The sequence below is a fragment of the Trachypithecus francoisi genome, unplaced genomic scaffold (genome assembly GCF_009764315.1).
Source record: "Trachypithecus francoisi isolate TF-2019V2 unplaced genomic scaffold, Tfra_2.0 Lachesis_group8, whole genome shotgun sequence".
Lineage (NCBI taxonomy): Eukaryota > Metazoa > Chordata > Mammalia > Primates > Cercopithecidae > Trachypithecus > Trachypithecus francoisi.
The window spans coordinates 13,888,269-13,908,403 of NW_022681473.1; the positions used below are offsets into that span (position 1 = coordinate 13,888,269).

General features: G+C 42.1%; 2 protein-coding genes across 3 annotated transcripts in view; one reads left to right on the plus strand and one right to left on the minus strand.

The window, feature by feature from the left end:
* Nucleotides 1–11,733: 11,733 nt before the first annotated feature.
* Nucleotides 11,734–16,791, plus strand: MRPL16 (mitochondrial ribosomal protein L16). Its single transcript, XM_033207022.1, has 4 exons — nucleotides 11,734–12,003; nucleotides 12,683–12,748; nucleotides 15,070–15,218; nucleotides 16,085–16,791. Exons 1-4 carry the CDS (start codon nucleotides 11,949–11,951, stop codon nucleotides 16,568–16,570), a joined length of 756 nt encoding a protein of 251 aa, XP_033062913.1. The 5' UTR covers nucleotides 11,734–11,948; the 3' UTR covers nucleotides 16,571–16,791.
* Nucleotides 16,792–17,048: 257 nt separating this feature from the next.
* Nucleotides 17,049–20,135, minus strand: part of STX3 (syntaxin 3) — a 49,321-nt gene continuing 46,234 nt past the window's right edge. The window contains exons 10-11 of one of the 2 annotated variants that reach the window (XM_033207019.1): nucleotides 19,613–19,695; nucleotides 17,049–19,080 (exon numbers count right to left, since the gene is read on the minus strand). In XM_033207019.1, the coding sequence (XP_033062910.1) occupies nucleotides 19,618–19,695 (78 nt within the window). In that variant the 3' untranslated portion in view covers nucleotides 17,049–19,080; nucleotides 19,613–19,617. Of the gene's footprint in view, nucleotides 19,696–20,135 lie in introns of both variants that reach the window. The other variant, XM_033207018.1, reaches the window with a different exon arrangement.

Below are 20,135 nucleotides of genomic sequence, written 5' to 3' on the forward strand. Positions count from 1 at the left end.
TAGAAATTGAAGAAACAAGGCTAGGAAGGAAACAGAGAGAAATCACAGATTTGTTTCATATAATGAAAACCTTGTTTTAGCTACCTATCTAGGACTTAATTGTGTGTGTGTTCATCTATATTGGCAGAGCTAGAGACAGGGAAATGGGTTCGAAAGTTGTAATTCTGTTTTGAACTAGTGCTTTATTTATTTGTTTGTTTATTTTTGAGATAGAGTCTTTTTTTTTTTTTTTTTTTTTTTTTTGAGACGGAGTCTTGCTCTGTCACCCACGCTGGAGTGCAGTGGCCGGGTATCAGCTCACTGCAACCTCCGCCTCCCAGGTTCACGCCATTCTCCTGCCTCAGCCTCCCGAGTAGCTGGGACTACAGGCGCCCGCCACCTCGCCTGGCTAATTTTTTGTATTTTTAGTAGAGACGGGGTTTCACCGTGTTAGCCAGGATGGTCTCGATCTCCTGACCTCGTGATCCGCCCGTCTCGGCCTCCCAAAGTGCTGGGATTACAGGCTTGAGCCACCGCGCCCGGCCGAGATAGAGTCTTGTTTCATCGCCCAAGCTGGAGTACAATGATGCGATCTTGGTTCACTGCAACCTCTGTCTTCCAGGTTCAAACAATTCTGCCTCAGCCTCTCAAGCAGCTGGGATTACAGGCGCCCACCACCACGCCAGGCTGATTTTTGTATTTTTAGTAGAGACGGGGTTTCACCATGTCAGCTAGGCTGGTCTTGAACTCCTGATCTCAGGTGATCCACCCACCTTGGCCTCCCAAAGTGCTGGGATTACAAGCATGAGCCACCACACCCAGCCAAGGAAATGCTTTAAAATGTACTTATATTGGCACACACTATAAAAATGAAGGTAGTTGTCATAAGTAATTTACTTAAAGTGAGAACATACAGCAAAAGAATATCATCTTAAGTACTTTGGGGCAGGAAGTTAAGAACCTTGGGGCAGGAAGTCACATAACTTCTGTTTATAAAACACACCTCCAACCTGGGCAACATAGGGAAACCCAATCTCTACAAAAAATAAAAATAAAAATAAATTAGCCAGTCATGCTGGAACATGCCATGGCACATGCCGGCTACTTGAGACGCTGAGGTGAGAGAATTGCTTGATACTTGAGCCCAGGAGGTCAAGGTTGCAGTGAGCCATGATCACGCCACTGCACTTCAGCCTGGGCTGCAGAGCCAGCTCCTGTCTAAAAATATGTATCTTTTAAAATATATAGTGTAAATGTATATGTATAAAATATACCATTATATATACTTATATATATATAACATATAATAATAGGTATATATACCTACTATTTAAAAATATATGATAGGTATTATATATAGGTTTATGTATAATAAATACACCTATTATATATAAATCTATATAAATATATAATATCTATATAATACACAATATTATAGTTATGTATTATATATTATATACTAATATATTTATGTGAGATATATGATATATAAATGTATCATACATACAATATATATTATGTATTTATATATCATATATGATATATATGCTTGTATATCATATATGTATCTTATACATATATGATAAGCTTATATATCATATATATGAGTGTACATATATAAAAATACCCATTTTCCAAGACTTATTTCCATTTCTTAATATGTTTCCAATACATTTTCCAGCTTGTTTCCATTTGTCATTATCTCACAAATTAAGGATTTCTACTCTTTCCTTGTTCATTTGGGGATGACTACACAGTTTAAGGATTTTTTTCCAAGCATTGCTTCTCTTGTTTCTCTTGCCCATAATTCCCATGTTATAGTCATTTAGCACCAGTAAATTATCTAAGAAGAAACAGTCAGTTGGGTGACTTATTAAGATACAGTACCTGATTTCTTTTAAAAAGGTGGTAACAATGAAACAGAATACCCCGAAACAAAGCCACAGCCTACAACCAACTGACCTTTGACAAAGTCAACAGAATAAACAATGGGGAAGGATATCCTACTCAATAAATATTACTGCCATACGCAGAAGAATAAAACGGGATCCCTACCTCTCACCATATACAAAAATTAACTCAAAATGGATTAAAGACTTAAATGTAAGACTTCAAACTGTAAGAATCCTAAAAGAAACTCAAGGAAATACCCTTCTAGACGTTGGCCTAGGCAAATAATTTATGACTAAGCCCTCAAAAGCAAATGCAACAAAAACAAAAACTGACAATTGAGACCTAATTAGACTAAAACTCTTCTGTTCAGCAAAACAAATTACCGTCTGGCCATAGTGGCTCATGCCAGTAATCCCAGCACTTTGGGAGGGTGAGGTGGGCAGATCACTTCAGGTCAGGAGTTCGAGACCAGCCTGGGCAACACGGTGAAACGCCATATCTACTAAAAATACAAATATTAGCCGGGCATGGTGGTGGGCACCTATAATCCCAGGTATTTGGGAGGCTGACGCAGGAGAATCGCTTGAACCTGGGAGGCAGAGGTTGCAGAGAGCCGAGATCGCGCCACTGCACTCCAGCCTGCACAACAAAAGGAGACTCTGTCTCAAAAAAAAAAATAAAAATAAAAATAAAAACAACCAAGAAAAAAAAAAAGAAGTTACCAACAGAGTAAACAGACAACCTGCAGAATGGGAGAAAATATTTGCAAACTGTGAATCCAGCAAAGAACTAACATCCAGAATCTATAAGGAACTTAAATAAACAAGAAAAAAAAATCCCATTAAAAAGTAGGCAAAGTACATGAACAGAGACTTCTCAAAAGAAAACATACAAGCAGCCAACGAACATATGAAAAAATATTCTACATCATTAATCATCAGAGAAATGCACATCAAAATCACAATGAGAGGCCATATCACGCAAGTCAGAATGGGTATTATTAAATGATCAATAAATAACAGATGTTGGCAAGGTTGAGGAGAAAAGGAGATGCTTATACGCTGCTGGTGGAAATGCAAATTAGTTCAGCTCCTATGAAAAGCAGTTTGGAGATTTCTCGAAGAACTAAAAATAGAATTACCATTCAACCCAGAAATCTCATTACTGCATATATACCCAAAGGAAAACAAATTCTCTGCCAAAAAGACACCTGCACTCATATGTTGATCACAACACTATTCACAATAGCAAAGACATGGAATCAACCCAGGTGCCCATAACAGTGGATTGGACAAAAAAAAGTTACATATAGGTCATGGAATACTACATAGCCATAAAAAAAAAAAAAAACGAAATCATGTCCTTTGTAGCAGCATGGATGCAGCTGGAGGCTGCAATCCTAAATGAATTAATGCAGAAACAGAAAACCAAATATTGAATGTTCTTGCTTATAAGTGGGAGCTAAGGCTGAGGGGAGTGGCTCACACCTGTAATCCCAGCATGTTGGGAGGCCAAGTTGGGAAGATTGCTTGAGCCCAAGAGTTTGTAGACCAGCTGGGGTAACATAACGAAATGCTGTCTCTATGAAAAATGTAAACATTAGCCGGGCATAGTAGCACATGTGTATAATGACAGCTACTTGGGAGGGTAAGGTGGGAGGATCACTTGGGCCAGAGAGGTTGAAGCTGCAGTGAGCAATGATCACACCACTGAACTCCAGTCTGGGTGACAGAGCAAGACCCCATCTCAAAAAACCATAAAGTAAGTGGAAGCGAAACGTTGAGTACACATGGACACAGAGATGGAAACAATAAACACTGGAGATGAGACGGGAAGGAGCAGGGCAAGGGTTGAAAAACGACCTATCAGGTACTATGTTCACTACTTGAGTGATAGGATCATTAGAAGCCCAAACCACAGCATCACACAATATACCTATGTAACAAACCTGCACGTGTAACCCCTGAATCTAAAATAAAAAAATAAATTAAAAAAAAAAAAAAACCACGATGGATGCGGCCGGGCGCGGTGGCTCACGCCTGTAATCCCAGCACTTTGGGAGGCCAAGGCGGGAAGATCACGAGGTCAGGAGATCAAGACCATCCTGGCTAACACGGTGAAACCCCGTCTCTACTAAAAATACAAAAAAATCAGCCGGGCGCGGGGACGGGCGCCTGTAGTCCCAGCTACTCGGGAGGCTGAGGCAGGAGAACGGCGTGAACACGGGAGGCGGAGCTTGCGGTGAGCAGAGATTGCGCCGCTGCACTCCAGCCTGGGCGGCAGAGCGAGACTCCGTCTCAAAAAAAAAAAGGATGGATGCACATAGATTTGGAAGACGAAGTAAATACATTTATTAAACACTGTAGTGTTTAATTTCACTTGGAAATGTAATGTTTACTTCAATTTTTATGAGGGGAGCTTTATGGAAAAATGCATTTGTGTTTATTATGCACTCTGTTTTATGTTGGGTAGTAGTAAACTCTCACAGGAATTAATGAGAAGAAATTTGTAATATGATAACTATTTTTCTTCATATTATTTCATATGATTATAATTAGAGGGAATTGTTACACTTTAATTCATTCTTCTCTATTACACTCAATACGTTAAGATAGCTTATTATAAGCAGTATGCATATCTCAGAGAATACAATTTATATTTTGAAGTTAGAATGCAAATTCTAACTTCAAAAAGTCAATTAAATTTTTAAAATAGAACGACACAAAATTATTGAAGATACCAAACACAGTACTGAATATGCATAGAAAGTACCTATCAGGAAGAAACCTAACATTACCTCTGAGGTTCTTCTGATCATTATTTTACTGCTTCTACTCACATTTTTCTCATAGTCTCATAAGCAAGGTTCATTTTTGCTTAACAATATATCTTCACCACCTAGCACAGCACCTGGAATAAAAATTTATATTGAATTAATTAATTATTTTAGTTCAGAAAAGATAAGTTACCTTTGGAAAACATAGTCTACAGATACAGTGTGAGAAGAAATCTGATCTTGGAATCAAAAGATTTTGAGTTATCACTCCTGTATTCGCTTGTAAACAAGCTGAGTGACCCGGACAAGTCTCTAATGAACTCAAAGATCAGTTTCTTTACCTATACAGAGATTTGGCATAGAATCATCTCTAAAATTCTCTTAATTTTTGGAAAAGTCTTAAGAATTGTATTCTCTGAGATATGTAACAAGCTCTCTATCCTAATGTATTGACTGTACTAGAGAAGAATGAATTAAAGTGTAACAATTCCCTCTAATTATAATCATTTATGTGTGCTCATTATTGCATAATGCGATTGCCAAAGCACACATTTGGTTGGGGTTTCAGTGGCTATAATAAGCACTTTGTGACCTCTACTGGACACACAGGGTAAAGTCTTGTATGAGTCCAGGAGTTCGTAGACCAGCTGGGGCAACATAATGAAACACTGTCTCTACGAAAAATGTAAATATTAGCCCGGCCTAGTAGCACAGGTCTATAATGACAGCTACTTGGGAGGGTAAAGTGGGGAAGGGTCGATTACGCATGACTATTTTGTGAAGATGCAAAAAAGAAAGAAGGGAAGATTGCTAGCAAATACGTTCCCTCCATTTAGGGATTGTATACAATTGTACTTGCCTTTAATTAGATGTGTGAATAACCTATAACAAGTATGTGGTTGAAGTACACTATTGAGGAACTGGAGCTAAATATCGGACACCTCCAGTCCCTTCAAACTGAGATCCTACAACTCTTTGAAATAGCAAAAGCCTCAACTTGGTCAGAAGTGCAAACGGTTCTGAGATTAAAACGAAAAAAAGAAAAGAGAGGAATGAGAATTCTAGCCAAGAAAATAAAAATAGAGAGTGTGGAACTTAACAAAATAGTTCTAAATTTTATCTTGAAGAACAAACATGTTAAACATAGCCAGTATGTTTTTTATAGATTGCAAAAACAAAGAACTTGATGGAACAGATATAAAAATGTGTAATAAAGTGACAATGACTAAAACAATGTAGGACCAGTCTCAGAACATGGGAATGGAAGAAAATGTCAAAAGGAACTCCCAAAAGCTGTAAGAATTTAGTACATTATAAAGTCACATATTAAGGCTGGATCCGGTGGCTCACGCCTGTAATCCTAGCACTTTGGGAGGTTGAGGCAGGTGAACTATTTGAGGTCAGAAGTTCAAGACCAGCCTGGCCAAGGTGGTGAAACCCCATCTCTACTAAAACTACAAAAATTAGCCAGGCGTGGTGGCACCCACCTATAATCCCAGCCACTTGGTAGGCTGAGGCAGGAGAATCGCTTGAACCCGGGAGGCAGAGGCTGCAGTGAGCAGAGATCACTGCACTCCAGTCTAGGGAAAAGAGCAAGATTCTGTCTCAAAAAAATAAAAAATAAAAATAAATAGGCCAAGAGCGGTGGCTCACGCCTGTAATCCCAGGACTTTGGGAGGCCGAGGCGGGCAGATCACGATGTCAGGAGATCGAGACCATCCTGGCTAACACGGTGAAACCCCATCTCTACTAAAAATACAAAAAATTACTGGGCATGGTGGCGGGCACCTGTAGTCTCAGTTACTCGGGAGGCTGAGGCAGGAGAATGGCGTGAACCTGGAAGACGGAGCTTGCAGTGAGCCGAGATCGCTCCACTGCACTCCAGCCTGGGTGACAGAACGAGACTCTGCCTCAATAAATAAATAAATAAATAATAAATAAATAAAGTCACATATTAAATGAGAATTTTCAGCTTTGAGAAAGAATTATGTTATATCCCTATCTCTGGCCTTTATAAGCAGTATTAATATATTTTGACTTATCAAAGTAAGTCAAATATATTCATATTTGACTTATTTCTTTTCTTTTTTTTTTTTTTTTGAGACGGGTCTTACTATGTTGCCCAAGCTGGAGTGCAGTGGCACAATCACAGCTCACTGCAGCCTCAGCCTCCTGGGCTCAAGCAGTCCTCTTACCTCAGCCTCTCAAGTAACAGGAGGACAGGCGTGAGCCACCACGTCTGGCCAATATTTTATTTGTGTAGAGATGGGTTCTTGCTGTTTTGCCCAAGTGAGTCTTGGACTCCTGGGCTAGGCAATATTCTCATCTCAGCCTCCCAAAGTGTTGGGATTACAGGCATGAGCCACTGCACCTGGCTGGAAGTCAAAATGCTTAAGACAGTTACTGACAGGTTTTTAGTGCATAAAAATTATAAATAGCCCTACTTCAAAAACAATCAAGATATACTGAAAACTGAAAAAAAAATTAAAACATACAACGAGGCCGGGCGCGTTGGCTCCAGCCTGTAATCCCAGCACTTTGGGAGGCTGAGACGGGCGGATCACGAGGTCAGGAGATCGAGACCATCCTGGCTAACACGGTGAAACCCCCGTCTCTACTAAAAAAAAAAAAAAAAAAACGAAAAACTAGCCAGGCGAGGTGGAGGGCGCCTGTAGTCCCAGCTACTCGGGAGGCTGAGGCAGGAGAACGGCGTAAACCCAGGAGGCGGAGCTTGCAGTGAGCCGAGATCCAGCCACAGAACTCTAGCCTGGGCGACAGAGTGAGACTCCGTCTCAAAAAAAAAAAAAAAAAAAACATACAACCAGCTGGGCACAGTGGCTCATGCCTGTAATCCCAACACTTTGGGAGGCCAAGGCCAGCGGATTACCTGAGGTCAGGGGTTCAAGACCAGCATGGCCTACATGGTGAAGACCCCTCTCTACTAAAAATACAAAAATTGGCCGGGCATGGTGGTGCGCACCTGTAATCCCAGCTACTCAGGAAGCTAAGGCAGAAGAATAGCTTGAACCGGGGAGACAGAGTTCGCAGTGAGCTGAAATCACCCCACTGCACTCCAGCCTGGATGACAAGAGTGAAACTCTGTCTCAAAAAATAAATAAATAAAAATAAAACATATACAACCTAATAGGAGGTACTATACTTAATACACAAGCAATTTTGAATTGATAAGAAAAAAAGCAAAAGAATTTTAAAAATAGACAAAGTATACAAGCAAATCACACATACAGAAAACAGATAGACAAAAATATGTGAAATCAAGGACATGAGAAAAAGTGTGACATCACTTATCATTAAGGAAATGCAAACTAACCTATAACCAGTATGTAGGTTATATTAAGTAAAACTCGGAGAACGCCATCAGAAATCAACTTTAGTTTACGACTGGTTATCCAAATCAACTCTGTGAGGCTGGGTTGGGTTTGATTTTGTGTGTGTGTGTTTTGTTTGTCTGGTTTTTGTATATTCTCATTACTCTCTAATTTAAAACATAAAAATTAAAAAGTTGTGTTGTCACTTCTAATCACAGAAAACATTCTCACTTCAGTACCTAAAATGTCTAATACTATGTAACAATCACAACTCTGAATTCCATTTAAAAGAAAAGTGACTCTCCTCCCCCAGCTCAGCCCTGCTTCAGATAGAGAGATAATAGCAAAAACAAAATGGGGAGCATGGGGTGAACCTGTTTCCTCATCTTGCACTTTTACTAATCAATAAGATCTTTCCTATCCCCAATCTGTCACTATTGATGATGTCTCTGAGATGGTGGCACCTGGGTGAGCTGAATAGGATCCCTCAAAAAGTATATCATCTTGAAGACCTAACCCCGAGCATTTCAGAATGTAACCTTATTTGGAGACAGTATCTTTACAGAGGTAATCAAGTTAACATGAGGTCATTAGGATGGACTCTAATCCAATTTGCTGAAATTTGCATTCACCCAGACGTATACAGAAGAAAGATGATGTGAGGAGATGTAGGATGAAGACAGTCATCTCCACGCTAAAGAGAGGCCTGGAAAAGATCCTTTCTCACAGCCCTTAGAAGCAACAAGCAACCCTGCAGACACCTTGATTTCAGACTTCCAGCCTCCAGAACAGTAAAGCAATAAGCTTCTGTTGTTTAAGCCACCCAGTGTGTGGCACTTTGTTTTGTGTTTGTTTGTGTGTTTGTTTGTTAGAGACAGGGTCTCACTATTTGCCCAGGCTGTTATTAAAGTCCTAGGCTCAAGCAATTCTCCCACCTCAGCCTTCCAAAGTGCTGGCTTACAGGTGTGAGCCACTATGTCCAGCCTGTGGTACTTTGTCATGGCAGCTCTAGGAAACTAGTACAGCACTCAACAGTACTTTCCTTCTTAAAGAAGAATTCATAAAGCACTCATGAGAGAAAGAGGGTGCTTTAATAGTGATATCCAGTATCTAAACAAACAAAATGCCACACACTGGGTGGCTTAAACAACAGAAGCTTATCGCCTCACTGTTCTGGAGGCTAGAAGTCTGAAGTCAAGGTGTCTGCAGGATTGCTTGTTGTTTCTTCTTTTTTGTTTGTTTGTTTGTTTGTTTGAGACGGAGTCTCGCTGTGTCGCCCAGGCTGGAGTTCAGTGGTGCGATCTCGGCTCACTGCAAGCTCCGCCTCCCAGGTTCACGCCATTCTCCTGCCTCAGCCTCCGAGTAGCTGGGACTACAGGCGCCCGCCACCACGCCCGGCTAATTTTTTTTGTATTTTTAGTAGAGACGGGGTTTCACCATGTTAGCCAGGATGATCTCGATCTCCTGACCTCGTGATCCACCTGCCTCAGCCTCCCAAAGTGCTGGGATTACAGGCTTGAGCCACCGCGCCCGGCCTGCTTGTTGTTTCTAAGGGCTGTGAGGAAGGATCTTTTCCAGGACCTCTCTTTGACATTTTGAAGTGCTAGGGGTCAGGACTTCAAGATATCAAATGTTTCACATGCACAAACACACACACATGCACATGCGCGCACGCACACACACACACACACACACCCCTGCTGAGGATCTCTCATCTGCCATTCCCTTGATGCAGGCAAATTCATCTCTGCTAAGTTGTTGGCTGGTTGCACATGATTCTTCCCTCAGGCCCAGGACATCCATCATCACACCTACTCCACCTTCTTTCTCCCTGTCTTTGATGCAGTTCTGTTGGACAGGATGTAAGAAACCCTACCTTGGCACTCTACACTGGAGTCCACACCTAGTCAACAGGACATGCACACCTTTGCCCCACCATCAATGGAAATGTGGCTACTTCCCAACTGCAACTCTCTACTTTTGATGCCACAGGCAGCTTCTACCAGCCTCCAAACATACCATTTTCTCAAGCCAGTGTCAAACCCCAATGCCCAGTGCCCCTCAAACTGCAGAAGAATTATATTAAACTCTCTGAATGATGTAGAAATGTCTTTCACTGGGCTTGACAGAGCACCCCTCAACCCTTGCCATTGAATAGAGGAAGGCATGAAAGTCACGGTACACCAACAACTCTATTGACGAAATCTTTATTATAATCTCCAGTCTCCACTTCCTGTCTTGGCTTTTCTAGTGTTTTTTACAGGCTGGCAGAGAATGGGCAGCTAAAAATAGCAAAGCCAGTTCCTACCACCTGCTGCATAAACTCTGCCTAAGAGGCCCAGCACCTCACTTTGAAATGTGGAGATTACCTTGTGGTCCCAAGCAAAACTGAGGCAGAAACAATCGCATTTTAACATCCTGTTATAAATGTAACATTGAGTGGTGTTTTTCACCTTTCATATTGACAAAGCTCTAGAAAAATTATAATATCCTTCTTTAGCAAGGGTGTTGATCAAGAAAGCACTCTGATAAGCTGTTCATGGAGGCCAATTTTGCACAACTATATAAAGTCAAAAGATTTAAAATGAACATTCCCTTTGATCCACAAATTTCTCTTTTTGAAAGTGCCCAAAAGAAATACAAAATAACAAAAATGTACAAGGCTGTTTACTGCAGCATGGCCTATAACAACAGATTTGTAAATAATTTAACTGAGCAACAATAATTATTCATTATGATGAACACATTCATAGAAATACTTTAATATAACCAGTGAATACTGAGACAGAAAACAAGAAGACTAATTGGCATTGTTCTTTCTTCTTAGTCAAACAATTAAGGAGTTGAGGCATTCTTTGCACCTGTTGATTTAATAGATGAGAACAGCTGAAATAGCTTTCTTGTAAAACTTCAGTAACTCTTCCAGTTGAGACTGAATTTATTTTACCTTGAAACCTCTGGAATAAGTGTAGACAAATTAATTTTGCTCATGGCACTATGGTAGATGCTCAAGAGATGTTTGTTGAATGAATAGTCACCTAGAAGCCTAGAAGCCCACTTTGACTTGTCCCACCTTTCTGAACCAAACCATTGTATTTCTTAAATGCATTTAATTGATGTCTCATGCCCCTCTAAAATGTATAAAGCCAAGCTACACCTCTACCACCTTGGGCACATGTTCTCAGGTCATGGTTGCTCATATTTGGCTCAGAATAAATCTCTTCCAATATCTTACAGTGTTTCACTCTTTTCATCGACAATATTGTTCATTCACTGAGATCTCTGGAATCCCAGACTGTGCTCAAATTCTGATGGTACTGTTTTCCTGTTGTATGACCCAGAACAAGTTAAATTATTTCACCTTCAGGATGGAATCTACAAAATAAGTATAATGACTTATCTCATAGATTCGTTGGCACGACTAACGAATGAGGTACTCAATGACACACTGCAATTGCCCTATAAATGTTAAACCAGTGCCAAATCTGGTATTCTCCTAATGTCTTTGAGGGGTCCCCTAGAAAAAGGTCTCAAAGGCTGTGAATCCTAAGGGACCACCTTGCTAAGCAACCGGCAGGCATTGACAGTTGTATTCCGCAGAAAAAATAAATAAATAAAACAAAAGACTCCCCGCTCCGCCGCCCTCTTCTGGGGAAAAACTGGGGATTGGAAGGAGAACCCTAGAGGGCCAACACGGTAGCTGGGCGTGGCTGGGCGGACAGCGCCTTTGACCGGCGGAACTCAACCTCCGGCGGAACTCAACCTCCGACGGAACTCAACCTCAGTCGCTCGAGTTTCTTCCGCTTCCGTCGGGACTCTGCGGAGTGGACCGGAGTGAACACAACTTCCGGCCACACTGAGCGGTGTCCTGAGCTGATTCCAGCTAGGCACTAGAGTGCCGCTGCCTACCAGGGTGGACGAGAGCGCTGTAGTCGCTGTGGGGACCTCCGCGCCGCCGGACGTCCGTGACTATGTGGAGGCTACTGGCTCGCGCTAGTGCGCCGCTCCTGCGGGTTCCCTTGTCAGGTCAGAAGTCCCTTTTGGTTCCTAAAGACTTTACCCCTCTTCCTCCCCCACCCTCCAGTGCTTTTTCTCCCTAACCCAAAAGGCGGCTCTGCATATGCTTGGTGAAGCACTGGTTAGGGACTACGCTGTCCCACCGCCGACCTCCACCGTAGGGGTTCGTGCAAGAGGGTCACAACTGCGTCTGGGAGTCGGCGCCCAGAGACCCCGGCTGGCCTTCTGCGGAGCCTGAGCCTCTGAGTACGTTTAGTGGAACCCGCATCCCAACCTCTAGACTGCCGGCGCAAGTACTTTTGGGCCGGCTTGGTGGCTCACGCCTTTAATCCCAGCACTTTGGGAGGCGAGGCGGGCGGATCACTTGCGGTCAGGAGTTTGAAACCAGCCAGGCCAACATGGTGAAACCCCGTCTCTACTAAAAATACAAAAAAATTAGCTGGGCGTGGTGGCAGGCGCCTGTAATCCCAGCTACTCCGGAGTCTGAGGCAGGAGAATCTCTTGAACCCGGGAGGCGGAGGTTGCAGTGAGCCGAGATCGCGCCACTGCACTGGGACCTGGGCGACAGAGCAAGACTCCGTCTCAAAAAAATAAAATAAATAAGAATAAGTAGTAGTACCTTTGGCCCAGGTTGTATCGGGGTCCTGGCCTTGTTACCTTCGTCGTTTAACTTGGTTTGTCTTTGTAGATTCTTGGGCACCCCTCCCCGCCAGTGCTGGCCTAAAGACACTGCTCCCAGTACCAAGTTTTGAAGGTGAGAGCTTGTCTTTCTGCTGTTTGTAAATCTTTTCTCTGATGGAAACCAGGAGAGGGTGGGAGATGACATAGGAGTGTTCTTGTGTTTCCTGTCCCCGTTCACTCTTTCAATAAATATGTTTTTAGAGCGTACTGTCTTGCCAACCAATATTCTGAGCACTAGAAATAAAGAACAAAGGAAACCAAAAAAGTTCCCTGCTCTGGCCGGGCGCGGTGGCTCAAGCCTGTAATCCCAGCACTTTGGGAGGCCGAGGCGGGCGGATCACGAGGTCAGGAGATCGAGACCATCCTGGCTAACACGGTGAAACCCCGTCTCTACTAAAAAATACAAAAAACTAGCCGGGCGAGGTGGTGGGCGCCTGTAGTCCCAGCTACTCGGGAGGCTGAGGCAGGAGAATGGCGTGAACCCAGGAGGCGGAGCTTGCAGTGAGCTGAGATCTGGCCAGTGCACTCCAGCTTGGGTGACAGAGCGAGACTCCGTCTCAAAAAAAAAAAAAAAAAAAGTTCCCTGCTCTTAGGGAGCAGCGTCTAATGAGATAGCTCCCCTAACCCCTGTCACTGGTGTGTGGCCCATGGTCCACTCAGCCAGTAGTCAATTGGCCTGAAATCTGGATTTTTGCATGGCACAGTGGTTCATGCCTGTAATCCCAGCACTTTAGGAGGCAGAGGCGGGTTGATCACTCCAGGCCAGGAGTTGGAGACCATTCTGCCAACCTGGCGAAACCCTGTCTCTACTAAAAATACCAAAAATTAGCTGGTAGTGCACACCTGTAATCCCAGCTTCTCAGGAGGCCAGTCCTCTCCAGTCTGGGCAACAGAGTGAGACTTTGTCTCAAAAGAAAAAAAAAAAATTCTGGACTTTTGATGTTCTCTCCAAATAAGGTTACATATATGCAGTCATCTAACGATATGTGAAAAAGCTCTGTTAAATTTAAGATAAGCCACAATATTGTAAAACTAGTTTACTTTTTTAAAAAGAAATATACTGGAACCCTCAAAAAAATGAATAGAGTCTGTACATCTGAGGATCTTCTGTACAAAACTGTTCAACCACTATATGTTTGGAAAGTACATTTGACTTGTAGGTGAAAGAAAGCATTACTAAGTTTCTCTGTAGCTGCATATAGAAGCTGAGGGGCAGCTTCTGAAACTCTGATAGTAATAATTTGATATTTCCTCAAACTCTTCTGTTTTGTATTTGTCTCCATTATAAAGCCATACTTGGTTCACTGTATACATTTTTTAAAATAATTTATTTGTTAATTTTTTTCCCCAAATAGTCAAGTAAGGATGATAAAGATGTCACATGTCTGGCCTGAAGTTTTGTCCACCCACCCAAACCAGGCACACTAACCTGTGCAGGTCTCAGCATGAAAAGTCCCTGCATATATGAGAGAAAGAGCATTGATCAAAGGATTCCTGGGTTGTAAGTTTCTCAACAAGAATATGGCAGAGCTAGAGAACGTAGATATTTTTATGTACAATATAGTATTCTTCCACTACTCCCATTAACATCCAGAGAGGCAGGGAAGTATGTGTATATATTTTTGTGACGTGCTGTGTAGCTTTGCTGTTGAACTGGATGGTATAAACCAAATTATAAAATGTTTCTAGCCCTTGGGTTCCTCTTCTATAAAATGGAGATTAAAAATACTACATGCCTAACGTCCTGTTTGTTTATCTGGGTAATAGTGATGTGTGTTCATGTGTTCACCTTCTGGTAATTCACTGAGCTGTATGTATATTTTCACTTTGGCCCTTTGATATATCTGTGTTAAACTTTGACAAGTTAAAAATTTTTTAAAAAGGGAGCCCTAAAAGAATATCAAGGCTATACAGTTGTCTTAAAGATTAAGTGAACTAGTGATTTCCAAAAAAATCCCTGTTACAGTGTTAAGCACAGAGTTGGTGATTAATAAATGCATTTGGATTCAGAGGACAAAACTTTGCTATCTTTAAAGTTTTAGAAACATTTGCATTAGCCACTGTCATAGCCAGAAGATTCCATTGTCACTAAAAGCATTTGCAAAAATGCAATATACCTTAACAATTAATGTTCAGTGGTAACTTTTAAGACTTTCAGGCTGGATACGGTGGCTCACACTTGTAATCCCAACACTTTGGGAGGTAAAGGCAGGAAAATCACTTGAGGCCAGGAGTTTGAAACCAACCTAGGCAACATAGTGAGACCCTGTCTCTACCAAAAAATGAAGAAGAAAGAAATTAAGACTTTCTCCTGTTACAAATCTTTCTAGGAAGAAAATAGATCTTTTGAGATGTGTAGTTTTACTTTATCCTGGTTGTCTGTGCTCCTTTTAGATGTTTCCATTCCTGAAAAACCCAAGCTTAGATTTATTGAAAGGGCACCACTTGTGCCAAAAGTAAGAAGAGAGCCTAAAAATTTGCGTGACATACGGGGACCTTCCACTGAAGCTACGGAGTTCACAGAAGGCAAATTTGCAATCTTGGTGAGTGAATTCAGCATCAAGCAGCAATGGGATGGAAGCTAGGGAATAACAAAATCTCATACTCCTTGGGATAATTTAGTCTCTTCCTTTACAGTTTGTATTAGAACTGCCACCTGTACCTCTTTAAACTGATACGTACAGAGGCTACTGAGTACCCAGTAAACATTTGGGTTATACATTTTTTTTTAAATGGAGACTGAAAATAATGTAAAAGCAGAAGGAAGAAGCTAGCTAATTTGCCCCATAATCAGATCATGAGATCTTTTCAAGCCCTGGTAAAATAAAACCATCCACAATTTAGGATGTGGAAAACAGCTGTTTCCTTACTTGTTGAGTAGCTTCCATGAAGACTGATGTCAGCAGCTACACAGATGGGTGTGCGCTAGGATTTATTTTCCACCAGGCAGCCAGAGTGATATTCTAAAGTCCCCTTCCTGCAGCCTAATCACCCCCACTGACCTCTCAGAACCTCATGCCCACTCTCCCCATTCCTCACCGTACTCCATCCACACTGGCTTCTGTTCCACTTGCCATGCCCTCTGCTGTGCCAGGGCGTTCATATAAGCCTTTCTTATGCCTGGCACACTCCTCTCTTTTCCCTTGGCTAGTTGTTCTTTTTATTCTGGCCTTAGCTTTAGATGTCACATCTTCAAAGAAGCCTTCCCTGGCTCTCCACTGAAATGGGTCCCCCTTCGCAGTCTTTATTACTGTGTACCCTAGGCTTTTCCTCCATGGGACTTACTAAAACTAAAGTTTTATTTTCAATTGTATCATTGAAGCCACAGTTACTAGAAGAGACAAAATAATAGAGCCCATAAGAGATATCAAAGTCCGCATGTGTTTCTAATTCTCCCATTCACTTTTAGGCATTGGGTGGTGGCTACCTGCATTGGGGCCACTTTGAAATGATGCGCCTGACAATCAACCGCGCTATGGACCCCAAGAACATGTTTGCCATATGGCGAGTACCAGCCCCTTTCAAGCCCATCACTCGCAAAGGTGTTGGGCACCGCATGGGGGGAGGCAAAGGTGCCATTGACCACTACGTGACACCTGTGAAGGCTGGCCGCCTTGTAGTAGAGATGGGTGGGCGCTGTGAATTCAAAGAAGTGCAAGGTTTCCTTGACCAGGTTGCCCACAAGTTGCCCTTCGCAGCAAAGGCTGTGAGCCGCGAGACTCTAGAGAAGATGCGAAAAGATCAAGAGGAAAGAGAACGTAACAACCAAAACCCCTGGACATTTGAGCGAATAGCCACTGCCAACATGCTGGGCATACGGAAAGTACTGAGCCCGTATGACTTGACCCACAAGGGGAAATACTGGGGCAAGTTCTTCATGCCCAAACGTGTGTAGTGACTGTAGGAGATAACTGTATGTAGGCTATTGAAAGAAGGATTCTGCATTTCTATTCCCCTCAGCCGACCCACTAAAGTCTTTGGGTAGCTCTTAAACCATAACTAAGGAGCAGCATGAGAGTAGATGATTTCTGAAAAACAATGTTATTTGTTGATTTAAAAAGAAAACTGTATTATATTTTTATTAAATAACATTTGAACATCACTTCAGGATATAAATTCTCATTGGTCATTCTTAATCCCTTAAAAGATTAAGAAATAGGCCTGAATGACTGTGAAGAGTTCTTGGTTCTCCTGGGGTGTAAGATGAACATGAAGGCTGAAAGAAATGTTTGCATTCCCCCATCTACGATGCAAGTCTCACTTAAATGTTTATACTGCCTTTTATATGTACACACTTCAGGAGCCAGTTTCTGTGATATTTTATTACTAGGTGTAAAACACATTTTTAGAGTAAGAAAAACAACAACACTTTGTAGATCAATTGATTCAGCGTTTATTGATGCCCAGTTACCCAGCTTCTCACAATCTTGGAAGGGGGATGTTGGACAATATGCAAGGAACATACCCTTTGCCTTTTAGCAAAAGGAACCAATAACAAAAGTTAGAACTGTGTGGCCTTTTCTAGGTCTGAAATTCTCCAAAGAGGGAGGGTGTTTGGCTCTATGTTTGTGCCCCTGCAGAGTCTAGTACAGTGCTATGTGCCATGCAACACGTAAATTCTTACAGCTAGTGAATGAGGGCCCCCTGGGACTCAGATCCTCACAGCTCCAGCTCCCTGTTTGCCCAGATTAACGTTTTCCAGACCTAACCAGCTGCAGTGTTCTATCCCCTATTCAAATTAAAGGAAGCACAAATTAATAGAAATATTAAACCATTGGCTTTTGAAGGTGGGTAGAAAACAGCACTGACCAAAATATTTTTTAATCCCACTTTCTTAAAAAATAAGGTATCAAATAATTTACTTTCAAAAGTACAAACTTAGCAGTTGTGTGCTCCTCACCGTTATATACTGTGATTTTTTAAATGAATTTTTGTTACATAATCACTAAGTTATCTGCACTAGAATTCATATTCACATAGCTGGTTTTAAAGCTGAACACAACTGAACCTTGAATGGAATTGGGGACAGTATTTAGAATAGTTTTTCTTTATTTTTTTTTTTGAGACGGAATTTCGCTCTTGTTGCCCAGGCTGGAGTGCAGTGGCGCTCGGCTCAGTGCAACCTCTGCCTCCTGCATTCATGTAGTTCTCATGCCTCAGCCTCCCAAGTAGCTGGGATTACAGGTGCAAGCCACCATGCCTGGCTAATTTTGTATTTTTAGTAGATATGTTGGTAAGGCTGGTCTCGAACTCCTGACCTCAGGTGAGCTACCTGCCTCGGCCTCCCAAAGTGCTGGGATTGCAGGCATGAGCCACCATGCCCGGCGTATAACAGTTTCTTACACATAAATTACTGGCCAGCAGTTTCAGCTAGCAACACAAATCAGGTGAGGTGAAGTGAGCGATAACCTCATTTCACCTTTCTCACCTACACCTTTATCTGTTATTCTTTGTTATGGTTCACAAAGTGTTATACTGATGTGTGAGTTCAGTCATACTATAAACCTGTTTCTTTTATTTTGTGGGCCTGTATTTCGTTACTGAACCACAGTCCTGGGGCCAGCCATCTTCTCCACAGATTAAGAGGCTGTTGCTAGAACCCCACCATGACCACCCACAGAAAAAGCACTTTAAAGTTTATGTTGTGGTAATGGGGAGAAAGGTTGGTCGCATTTTTGCATGAGTCGATCAGCCTATTCCCAAGCAGCTTTACACAGCCTCTGATAGTAACAAACCGTGTTCTCATTGGTACCTTAAAGAGTTTAGGAGTCAAACCCAAAGATTTGTCCCCGACTGAAATAAGAGCTTAATTATAAGTAATTAAGTCAGCAGATATTTGAGTACCTGTAAGCAGCAGGCACTGTCCTAAAAAGTGGGAACACAGCAGTGAGCAAGATAGGCATGTGCTTATCCTTAAACTTCACTTTTAAGACTACTACTAGAGCCTGAAAGAGGAAACAGATGTAGAGTGGTCAAAGGTGAGACCTAGAGGAGCTTGAAGAACAGAAGTGCCCAGACTTGACCAACTCACAGCAGTTCAAGTAAGATCCTGTTGAGTCAGGTGTGCTACGATAGCTGCCCCTTCACAGCCATACTGCACATGCAGACTGTAAGTTTCACTTCCTAAAGAGGCACCCACTCCGCTTTCTTCTCTACCCTGCAGTCCTCCTTTAAGCCATCTGCCTAATCAGCTATGTATCTGTACTCCCTGTCCCTGTCCTCCACCCAATTCTGTATAAGTTTGTTCTTCTTTGCATAATTCTTAATAAGTAGTTGATTGGTGCCCTGTTTCATAAGAAGTTTCATAATGGAAAGAGGAGAAGCTGATGAGGAGTCTGCGTGGAGAAGTGATGGTACCACAGAAGTGGAAGGAGGATTAGAAATGCCAGTCGATCAATCTGAGGGCTGTGGGAGATAATAGAAAAATGGAGGAAAAAAAAATCATAGATTATATAGCATGGTGTTCGTGGCTGGGATCACCAAATCCCTCTTACCCGGGGTAAGGGACTATATACACAAGGCTGTGTTAACTTTCACTAACCTTGAAAGGGAAGAAATTTAATTTGAATTACTGTGTCTTCCAAAAAGTTGAAGATACACCTAATTAAGAATGAATTCTTGTTCCTTTTGTCACTTCCAGATACCAAGGCTCAAACTGTTTAGCAGGAATCAATATCCTTGACCTGTACAAAGTATTCTGCCACACCAGGTTATAGGACAGATTGCTGCCTTCTGTCCCCCCATCTCCTCCCACAGACTACCTGCTAACAGCTCATTCTTCACTCACTTTTCTGTCTCTGAAACATCCCTTTCCTTAGTTTTCTCTAACCTTTATTAGCACCGAATCCCACCCAGATTAAGGCCCCCAGAGTGCCCCCAAGGCGCAAAGGTTTCAAGTAAGTGAAAAAAGGCCTGGCTGTCCCCACAGATGGCTCACCTTTTTCAGGCAAATATGCTCCCAATGGTGGAAGCTAAGATGATCGCAAGGATAATACAGCAGATCATGATCATGATCTTCTTCTGCTTATCCAAACAAGGAAAGAAAGAACACATGAGAAACATCACCGCAAAAAGTATTCTGCAGGGAGGCAAGTGCATGTGGACACGGAAGAGGGTACGAAGGAAGAGAGCAACAGAAGGAAAAAGGAGATGGATCTGGCTTCTAGGACCCAGAATGCCAACAGAAATGTTATTTTTGGGAAGACATTCAAAAGTTAGATCAAAAGGATTCCCAGAGGATGTCTGGTGTGGTCATTCCGCCTTCTAGATAACATGACAGATCTCCCCCATTTTCTCCTACAGCCAGACACTCCCAAGGACTGAACCAGATTCTTTTGGGGGGAACACCTCAAATCTGAAACACATAGTTACACTGCATTCTGTGAGAGTTAAACCATATTCAAAAATTGCGCTTTTGAATCATCTGATCCAGCACATGGCTTAAAAAGATGTGACCTGCA

Bases quoted from the DNA above. Each gene is read 5' to 3' on its own strand.
- MRPL16 (XM_033207022.1), top strand. From the start codon at position 11,949: ATGTGGAGGCTACTGGCTCGCGCTAGTGCGCCGCTCCTGCGGGTTCCC. The intron at 12,749-15,069 runs GTGAGAGCTTGT...TGCTCCTTTTAG, and splicing joins CCCAGTACCAAGTTTTGAAG to ATGTTTCCATTCCTGAAAAA. The intron at 15,219-16,084 runs GTGAGTGAATTC...ATTCACTTTTAG, and splicing joins AAGGCAAATTTGCAATCTTG to GCATTGGGTGGTGGCTACCT.